Raw genomic sequence first — 11,222 nt, forward strand, 5'->3', positions numbered from 1 at the left:
CATATTTGAGCTTTTGGTGGAGAGTAGAAGTAACAGCACCGGCAGCATGAATCCAGGGCCGCCCTAGCAGAAAGCTATAGGCAGGCTGGATATCCATCACATAAAAGGTGCTCTTGAACACCTGCGGTCCAATCTTAACTGGAAACTCAACTTCTCCAAAGACAAATCTCTTAGAGCCATCAAAAGCCCTCACAACTAAATTACTTGGCTTCAGGACGATGTCATCGCAATCCAACTTCATTAAGGCTTTCTTTGGAAGAACATTCAGAGAAGAGCCTGTATCAACCAAAATATGGGAAAGCACCGCCCCTTTGCATTCCATTGTGATATGCAAAGCTTTGTTGTGACTCCTTCCCTCAGATGTCAGGTCATAGTCGGTGAAACCTAGCCCATGGCTAGCGTTTACATTTGAAACTACCGACTCCAGGTGGTTAACAGTTATCTCTGGTGGAACATAGGCCATATTCAGTACTTTCAACAAGGCGGCTATGTGCGCCTCAGAGCACATCAATAGCGAGAGAATGGAGATCTTTGAGGGTGTCTGATTTAGCTGGTCGACTACCTTGTAGTCACTTTTCTTGATAATCCTCATAAACTCGTCCACTTCCTTCTCGAATGCGGTCTTAGGAGGAGCTTCCTCAGTAGTAACCTCTTCGGTGGCTACCTGTTTTCCTTTAGCCTTGGCAGCTGCCTCAGCTTCAGTATTCGTGCGCAATGTTGATGGTGCAAATAGGCGTCCACTACGAGTGAAGCCACCAACCCCTCCAACATTGTCTACAGCGGAGCTACCAATGTCAATGTCTTCCTCGTTAACTTCCCGCCCCTGGAAGTAGATATCAGCCCCATAGTGCCACGGGATGGCACTGTCTTTCTCATACGGAACAGATCCTGGTACCGTGATGGTGACCGGACTAACCAAAGCCGGTTGAGGGTTGTCAGAGTAAATTGTAACTGGAGCTGGACTTTCGATGTTCACCATTGCTAGTTCTGTACTTTCTGGGAAATATATTGTTGTCGGAGCGGGTCTCTCGGGAACATATATTTCTTCAGGAGTGAAATAAATCGTCACTGTCGACACATCATTCTTCACTGGACGGGTCTGATCGAACTGAAGACAACCTTCATCCATCAGTTGCTGAATACCCCTTTTCAAACTGTCACATCTGTTCTCGGTAGCTTGACAATTTCTGCACTCTTCCCCACAGCCCGGGAAAATCTGTCCTTTCAAAAGTCGGTCTTTAACCACCGATAGCGAAGTCTTCACTTTAGTCACATCAGAAACCAAATTCAAAGTCTCCCCACTATCCACAGCATTAATCCTCTACCCGCCGTGGGCTGGCATCGGGTTTTGGATAACATTAGGCACCGGAGAAAAATTGATAGCCTTGGCATCTCTCAAATCTTGTACCTTTAGCTGGAAAGCCTTGCAATTATTTGTAGTATGGCCAGGTGCGTTGGAGTGAAAAGCACATCTGGCGTTGACATCATAACCTCTAGGCAAATTATTGGGATCGATTGGCGGGGCCAGAGTTCTTAACGTAACCAGATTCAGGTCAATCAGCCTGGGAAGTAATACAGAATAAGGCATTGGGATTGGCTCAATGACCCAGTCCGTCTGCCTTGGACGTTGTTGATAGTGTCTCTGCTGACCCGAATTTCCTCCTTGTTGTTGATTGTTGTACCTGGGTTGCTGTTGCGGATGATACTACGGTTGTTGTTACTGTTGAGGAGCAGGTGTTGGAATAGTGACTGCGGCCACTTGATCTTGATAATAATTAGGGCGTCCTCTTCCCCTGCCTCTGCCGGCATACACAACGCTTGTCTCGCCTTCTCTTCTTCACTAACCATTACCAGCAAACGGTTTCTTGGGACATGATGAGCTGGAAGCACTGTTGTCTTGAATTCGGCCCATCTTCAAAAGACTCTCGATTCTTTCTCCAGCAATTACTATCTCTGCAAAGCTGATTGACGGGCAAGCAGCCAATCTCTCAATATAATTGACTTGAAGAGTGTTCATGAACATGTCCGCCATCTCCCTTTCAGACATAGGGGGATGGACGGACGCAACAATTTGTCTCCAACGCTGAGCATATTCTCTAAAGGTCTCCTTGGCAGTCTGAGACATTCCTTGCAACAAGGTCCGATTTGGAGCCATGTCCAAGTTGTATTGAAATTTCTTGACAAAAGCCTCTGCCAAGTCTTTCCAGCTCTTGATGGTAGTACGAGACAAATGAGAATACCATTCACGAGAAGCTCCAGTTAGACTGTCTTCAAAATAGTACATCCACAGCTTTTCATCTTCCGTGTGAGCTCCCAACCTTCTCAAATAAGATTGGAGATGAGTGCGTGGGCAAGAAGCCCCGTTGTATTTCTCAAAACTATGGGGTTTGAACTTGTGAGGAATCCTTACTCCCTGAACCAGACCAATATTTGTGACATCAAAACCTAAGGAATTTTGAGACTCCAAAGATTTGAGCTTCTCAGCAAGCTCATCCATACGGCGAGTGGTCTCGTGGGCTTCGTCGTGCAAAGAGAATTGATCATACTGATAATCTTCAGTAACAGGGCGCCCGTTAATCCGAATTCCTTGATTCACATTGTACCTTCCGCCAATACCATTTCCAACATTCCCCGTGTTGCCAACATTACCCGGGTTTCCATCAGCATTTGCGTTACCCACGTTACCAGTGTTCATAGGGTTATCAGTGTTCCCAAGGTTACCAGGGTTTCCCTCAGCATTTGGTATCTCTACCTCTGGATCGGCCCTCGGTTGCTCAACCAATTCCCTCAGCTTTTCCTGGCCTTCTGCCATACTAGTCATCAATGTCATGAACTGATCCATCATTTCACACATATCAGCCAGCTCTTTCTGTACCTGGTCCATCGCTAGTTGCGGACGATTTTCCTTTGTCGGGTACCTGTGGACTCGCTTGGGACCAATAATGCCTGAAATAGGGAACGGATATTAGACACTGCGGTGACACCTGCAAAACAAACAAGGGTTAATATGCATGGTATGCAATGCGCTGCTTATTCAATTTTAAGGCCCCCCTTCTCAATTCCGGTTTGACCTTCCAGAACAACGTGTGCAACTGCAATCGAACGTGCAAATAACAATATCAAGGAGAGGTGATAAGAAGCTTTGGTCACAGACGAAATAATCAAAGAGAATGAAACGTCCGAAAGGTGTCATAGTCAAAATAGAAGCTGTTCTGAGAGCGATGAACAAAGAAATGAGAACCTATCAACAAGCCTGATGGTGAACTCTATAAAAACAAAAAGAGTCAAACACCTAGCCCAAACGAGTCTTCTCGAACTTCCTTAAGAAACGCCTTTGTAACCGGGTCAGTAGGGTGTTCTGTAAGGCCTTGAATCAACAAATTCCTCGTTTTGACCGCTCCTTCCAATTTCCTGTACTTGTCTTGTTCTTTTGTTCTCTTGACCCCTGCTTGAATCTTTAGTTCGACGATCTCTTGTTCAGCCAATCGAAGTGCTTCATGCTGCTCGTTCTCCTTACTCTTCAACCGCTCATTTTCTGCTCTGATTTCTATATCAACTTGTCTCCGGCGATCAGACAATTCTTCCCACCTTTGTTGGCGCTCAATAAGCCTATATTCAGCTCTTCCTAACTGCTCCTTAGCAGCCTTGCAAGCTTTCTTCAATATATCCTCACCTGAACAGACTTTACGGATATTAGCAGCATCTTCAACAATCCTCTCATTGCTTTGTTTTTGAAGCTCATTCAATCTTTGAACTTCTCTCTCAGCTTCTTTCTTAACGCACAAAGTTTTCCTGAGGCCTTCACTCAGCTTCGCGTTTAACTTATCGGCTTTTCCCTTTTCTTGCTTCAAACTATTGTACTCAACCATGCTGACAGACTCAACAATAACCGGATCAGATGGTTCTCCCATAGAGAAAGGTAGAAGAGTAATTTGAGCTCTTTCTCGCAACCAACTATCATACTGAGAAGAAGAGATGTTGTTACATTTTCCATAGACAGTAGCACCTTTAGTCTGAATATTCCTCCAAGCTCCAGCAGCTTGCTTAACCAGTTCTAGATTATCTTGCACTAGGAAGTAGAAAGATTCCACCAGATCTTGATCCTTAGGAGCGTAAGTCAAGGCATACCCTAATTGTCTTCTCAAAAGAATCGGGTTATAGTTGATACAACCCTTCATACCCAACAATGGTACATTAGGGTATTTCCCACAGCTAACCACAAAATCGCCACCTTTGGTATCCTGATTACACCATCTGATGTCTTTAGCAGTCAAGACAACCAACCTTCTAGCCCAATTCCTGGCTTGATGCGGATTCAAAAAAGCATCGTCATTTGGCAAGTGCCCCACGAGCCACTTATGGAACAATGGAGCGCAACATCTGACCAACCTCCCTCGTCTCTTCTCATTCTTATTGTGCACCGAAAAATAGAAATCACCAAGAAGGGTGGGAACCGGGTTCTTTAGCAGAAAGATGTGAATAACACTCATACTCACGAACTTCGGTTCATCGGCGAATAGCATAATACCATAGACACTTAACGCTAGCAGAGCACGCACAGCCTCCCAATTGCCTTGAGCAGCACACTCTTCGGCTTTGTCTATCACAAAATCCAAATGGAAACCAGATAGACCTCCCATAGAAGAGAGATTTTCCTTCACAACAAACACTTCCAGATGAAGAGCCTTAGCAATATCCTTATGCTCTGGTGGAGGCATATCGGAGTTGAAAGGGACGCAATGCTGTAGAGGAACACCCAAGATCATAGCATACTCTTCCAATAAAGGAGTCAACTGGAAATCCTGAAAAGTGAAGCAACGCAACTGAGGATCATAAAACTGCAAGCAAGTATGTATCAAACTCCTTTGAGAAGCATCCAAGTCTTCAACCATAGGCAAGATGTTTCCATAAGTATCCCGGAATAAACCCACATGGTCAGGAGTAATCAAAGCTTTTATCTGATGCAATGGGCCGATCTTGGTATCGAAGAAATGATAGGTCACATTACTCTTCCTGGGAGCCTCCATAATAAGCACAGATCAGCCAAACCAAACCGAGAAAGGGAAGACCCTGCAAATGAATAAGCATGAGATGTTGGATGCAAATATGCAGATGATGTTATGCAATGCAAAGGACATGTGACCGGTTCCGGCCATATATACTGAACCATGGGCTGTTCTCTGTGAAGAAGTCCTCAAAAGTCGGCAGTCCGGGTATGCAGGTTTAAAGGTTCAGATCCACAAATAAAAAACCAGTGCCAAAAGTTCGGATCCAGGAAATGGAACCATGAGAATCAGGTACCAGGTATCAAATATCAGTGTATGATGAGGTCAAGGGTTCCTGCACACCTGTAAACAACCCGTCCAGCTCACATGCGGAGGCTAAAGGGTAGAGACATTGATATCACGGACTCTCAGGCCGAATAGTAATAATACGTCCACCGTTTCCGGTTTGGCATTACCACTATAAGAGGAGTGTCTCAGCCAAGTTCCCATGAAAGTAAGGTAAAGGTCTTCCTAAAGTTCATCCAGACTTAACGGTTCTCCCAGATAGCTCTAGCACTGTAGGAGATCCACAACACAGAATTCTCTAGAAAGACCCACATTTGAATTGTGTTTTCATATTCCAACATCGGACCGAGACGGAACGTGAGGGAATGTGAAACCACGCTAATCCTAAGTGCACTCAGGCCTGTGTATTGGGCCTATCTCACACAGAACATCCCACTCCCACAAACAAACAACCCAACAGAGCCAACAGACACAACAATGATATGTACACAAGTGCTGAAAAATAAATAGCTATACAAAAGAATAAACACCCAACAAACAAGAAACCTACAAAAGCTAGGAGAGACTCGCTTAGGGAAACCGGGTCCCCAGTGGAGTCGCCAGCTGTCGCAGCCTAAAAAAATAGGAGTGCGAAAAAAACAACTGGCGAAAAAAGAAATGACAGAAGAGTCGCCACCGTGCGTTATTTATCCCAAAGGGGGTGGAAAGGAAACGCTCGAAGTAAACCTGGAAAAAGGAAAGGAAAAGACAAGGGCTCGCAACGAAATCTTGGGTTCGGGAGTCGATTATGCGAAGGGAAGGTATTAGCACCCCTACGCATCCGTAGTACTCTACGGGATCCACTCTTGTTGTTCTTGTCTGAAGGGTGTGTGTATATCTAATGTACTATTTACTAAAATAAGGGTTAGAAGAAAATGACTCGCACGGATGTCGCATCCACTACATACGTATCTCATCTGAATATGAGAATCAGAGTCTTCGTAGCTCGGCTACCTATGGGTAAAGAGGAGTGTGCTCGCTAAGACGTCGCGTCTTATGCCTACGTATCTCATCTGGAATGAGAATCAAAGCAAAACGTAGTTCGGCTAACTACGGGTTAAGGGATTTGTTTTGGGCGAACGACGTTACTACGCAATCTACCGGATGCTCGACCTTTGGAGACTTACTCACCTGTAGTAGAAGGAGTAAACGTGTTCTTAGGAGAAGAAAAATCAATGAGTTGTTTGTGTTTTAGGGATGCTCATGCAAAAAGGAAGTCCTAGACGAAGGAACAGGGCTACCTTAATTGACATGCAAACGGGAGACTATACGAAGCCTAGCAATCCTATGGGGCGACGATCACACCATACAAAACAAACATGCATAAAGTAAACACGCCAACAAAGGGGGCTCAAGCATACATGGGTAGGGATTTAGTTAAGAGGGGTCATATCAACCTCGACAAACAAGCCATGGGAGGGTAATCGAATTGACTCTTAACCACTGACACTGAACGTCAGGGTGAGCAGATCAAAAGGGTGATGAGGATAAGACCCCATAGCTCTTAACCCTGAACAGGGTGAGCTCATGACAAAAAGTGGGGATTCAGAAAGGTGGAACCCTCTCCACTGACTGACCGGACAAAAGATCTTGGGCCTTTTTTCTGAAGCATCGACACGTAGTGCGAGCATAAAGAACGACACACTGAATAACGGGGAATTGACTACTAATCATTTTTATCCGTCAATTGCCTCTTCATGGAGGTCTTTAGCACTGGTGCCTCTTCTTACAGGTCTTTAGGCACAAAAATAAACACACAAAAACATTGCCTCCTATCGAGGTCTTCAAGCTAAGAAAGCGGTAAAAATGCGGGAAAAATAAAGGGATCGAGAGATCTACCGCATGGATAAAAATCCGAAGTACCAACAACTAAAGGAACAAGAAACCCAGAGATCCCTCAAGCTAGCACCATCAAAGAAAGCGAGTCAGTACGGGTAATCGGAATAAACCTCTAGGTGGTATCCCACAAATAAAGTGGAATACCAAGCAAGCCATCTCTTCTAGAGTCATGTGAGCCCTCATAAAAACTCAACAAACAGGTTAGAGTAATAGGATGGAATCAGGAGAAAACAATGCCATGACAAACACAAAACAGATTAGAGCAAACAGAAGAAACAACTACTGTCGCGATCGCTACTGCTTCGCCTAGCGAAGGCTTAACGAAGCTTCGCTGCAGGCTCGCCTAGCGATGGGCTAGCGAGCGCCTGTGGGTTTTGGGTTCTTCATGGATAACAGTACAATCTCAGAAACCCCAAACCCCATGGTCTCCATTTCAGAAATTAAGTGATTAAACATTCAAGGTATTGTTTTATACATTCATGCATATCTAAACCCGTGGGCAAAACCTAACGATACCTCATACATTCAGAGAATTCAAATTGAAAGCATAGAGTAATGGGAATAAGGGCAAACCTGATTGGAGAGATCGATTAAAATCGAATGGCACGGCTGGGTTTGCAAAGCAATGTTAGGGTTTGCGTGAGATGGGGGTGAAAAAGTGTGTGAGTCAGAGTGAACTTTTCAGTGCTGTCTGGAGGCTGCTCTGAATTTTGTTAGCTTTTCTCTTCTGCCAGGGTAAAATAGGAATCGAATGGGGTTTGGCTCCATGGAATTCTGAATTTATAACCTGATTTTCGTGGCTTGGTGGGCTCAAATGAGGGCAACTCAAGCCCATGACTTTCTATTATTTTTCTCAAAACGCGTGGGCTTCGCCTAGCGAAGGATCTGCTCGCTTAGCGAGCATGACAGTTCAAGGTTCGCTAGGTGAACCATTCTGCTCGCCTAGCGAGCATGACAACTCATGAACAAATTTTTGCTCCTTCAAGATTAGCGTTCTGAATGATGAATAGACCCCATTTGAACATGTTGGAAATAACTCAAGTATTTCCCTTGTGTTGACTGATCACCCGGATAGAACCCACAAAGAGTCTTGGATAATGTTCAAGCTTCTTGGATCTGATTCTGATTGACATGATGAAATGCAATATGAAATGTTACATGACCTAAAAATGAATGCATGAATGAGGAGGGCAAATTTTGGGGTGTTACGGTTGTTAAGAGAGCCTTTTCAGGCGGTGTTTTGATTCTTACAACTATGGATGGTGAAGAGTTCACTCATCCTGTGAACGCAGATGCAGTCAAGAAATACTTCAGCTAAAAAAGAAAAGAACAACTCGCTAAGTTGAAAACCCAAAAGGGCGTCTTAGGCAAAAAAGGAGCGTATCGGTGGATTGAAAACCTAAAAGGGCGATCCAGGCAAAAATAGAGACATAAAACAAAAAAAAATTCCCGATAAGTTGAGTACCCCATTCTGGGGCAACTTATGCAAAAATTAGGGATTATGGCAAGTAACTGCATGCTACTGATCGTCCAGTATTGGAGAAACTTTGTTGAGCACAAGGGTTGACGGTGATTCATTATCCCCAGTGGCAGTCAAAAGCACAGTGGATATCAAAAGTTGGTAGAAGGTTTGCGGTCAATTGTATTCAATGTAACCCTTTTCCATGTAAATTACCATTTTCAACTTTGTAAAGATCTATGGAGTCTTGTCATTTACAGACTACCATTCTATTAAATAAAGTTGAGCTTTTATCCAATTGTTTCTACTCTTATTTATTTCAGCCAAATAGTTTTAAATTTTATTATGATCATTTTTGAAATTAAATTTTTTAATCAAAATCATTTTCTTAGACATATAAAAGCAAGAATTTTTCAGAGGCAGTTTTAAAGACATATTAACAGCATTTCGAAAAGCAGCAAGTCTTAAGTGTGGAGCTCTATGGGTTCCCCAAGCAGATAACCCTTCAGATATCCCTTGCCGAGTTTGTTGATTCATTTCCCCTGCAGAGTGTTTGATCCCCAGCGGAGTTTCTGTACTTTTCCCAGCTGAGTTGGTTGATTCAGTCCCCGACAGAGTTTGTGTGTTCCTCAGCAGGGTTGATTTTCTCTTTTGATCTTCAGCAGAGTAAGATCGATTTCCCCAGTAGATCACGTTGGTTTCCCCGCCAATAGCCATCCAACTCACTCCCAGTCAGAGTTTCCTCCTGGTTTTTGAGCAGCTATTTGTGTTTATCCTTTGTATGGTTGTCTCCCATTTGATATGGTGTTGACCTAAAATTCCCTGTAGATTCGATAATACTTCCTTCCCTCATTAGATCTCCTCCTTCCCCAGATAATGTTGATCCTTTGGGATGTTGATCTCCCTGTTCTCCGGCAGTTGTATCCCTTTGTTGTGGATTGACCGAGGATTGTACCGATGCTTCAAATTTTTGCAACACCTTTGTATCCTTTGCATTCATTTTGTCAGCATAATCATCATACATATACATATACATATACATATGCATATACACTCATATAATTTCATGATTACATATTTTTGCATAATCATATTTGTTGATTCATTGTCTGAGATTCTTATTCTTTATTATGGCGGTACTTCATCCCCATACAAGTTCGGTGTCTGTCTTCTCAATGGTAGAAGTGTCAGCCCCTTAAGTAGAAATATTTTAACCTTTCTCCCTTCCCCACTGAGTTATTTCCTCGTGGATGATCATTGTTTTAGTTTCCTCCCCAGTTGATTACCTGGATGGAATTACTCCCCTTGAGCTATATCCTCATTAGGTTGAGTCTTGATTGACCTTTTCTTTCTAGATCTTACTTGGATATATACTTTTGGTCCTCTGAGATCCTATTACCCAGTAACTGGTAATATTCTTCTCATGTTTTTCACTTTTGCCTAATACCCGGCAAGAGCAACTGTTTCTCCCCAGCGGATTCGTTTTCACATTTCCCCAGGAAGTATATTCTTGATATGTTCATCCTAACTGATGACGAATATTTTCTTCCCTTCTTTGGGTATATCCTGTGAAGACATGACTTCTCAAATATTTTGATGACGACAAACTTCTCTACAAGTCTAAGATTGATTAACAAAAAGGATTGATCAAGATTCAAGCTCATAAAGGAAGTTTTCAACTAAATGATCAAGTCTCGATGAAACTCATGAAGAATCGTCTTTCAAATGGATAGGTATAACACTTGACCTCTAGATACTTATACAAGTGTTCAAAACATGTCTCATTCATGACATAATCATTGAAAGTATTTTTATGCATCAAATAATCATAACACTTCATTCTTTAAACTATTTTTCAAATATGTGACAAAGTAATCGATTATCCATTTTAAGGTAACCAATTACTCTGTGTAAAATTCAAATATTTTTGCACGTTGGAGACAAGTAACCGATTATCCCTTTTAAGGTAATCGATTACTCTGGGAAAATTTCAAATATTTTTGCACTTTGGATGCAAGTAACCGATTACCTATATTAAGGTAATCGATTACCACTGAACCAGAGGCAAAAATCAGTGTATCTCTTCATGGAAACTTTTCTATTTTATTTACCATGAACCATGGCATCCTTTGGGTAATTGCATCCATTTGAGGAGGTGTTTAGACAATATATATACATCACTTTTCCAAATTTCAAATTTACCTCCTTGCAAAAATTTCAAATCAATTACACACATTCTTCTACAAAAATTCAGAATTGTATTTCTTGATTACAACTTATTTTTAGGATTGTTAAGAATAAGTTTGTAAGGTTTTATCCTTGCTATCCGGTGTGTGGATGCAAGAGGTCCTTTTGTGAGAAATTGAGTCTCGATTGGACTTTAAACATTGTAAATACAAGAGGATTGTTCTTGGTGTGTTAGAATTAGATAGAAAGGCCTTAAGGTGTCTTGTCTACGAATCTAACATTATAGCGAATTCTCTTTCGTGTTGAAAGGGGAGTGGAGTACTCTCGATCTGTGAGGGGAACCACTATACATCGTGGTATTCTTTACTTTCTGCACTTTACCGCTTTTCATCACATAAGCATCTCAA

General features: G+C 42.6%; 1 protein-coding gene across 1 annotated transcript; it reads right to left on the reverse strand.

The window, feature by feature from the left end:
- Positions 1 to 3,284: 3,284 nt before the first annotated feature.
- On the reverse strand, positions 3,285 to 5,027 carry LOC127104472 (uncharacterized). The gene has a single exon (XM_051041649.1). It carries the CDS (start codon positions 5,025 to 5,027, stop codon positions 3,285 to 3,287), a length of 1,743 nt encoding a protein of 580 aa, XP_050897606.1.
- Positions 5,028 to 11,222: the final 6,195 nt, after the last annotated feature.

This window comes from Lathyrus oleraceus, chromosome 7, assembly GCF_024323335.1.
Source record: "Lathyrus oleraceus cultivar Zhongwan6 chromosome 7, CAAS_Psat_ZW6_1.0, whole genome shotgun sequence".
Lineage (NCBI taxonomy): Eukaryota > Viridiplantae > Streptophyta > Magnoliopsida > Fabales > Fabaceae > Lathyrus > Lathyrus oleraceus.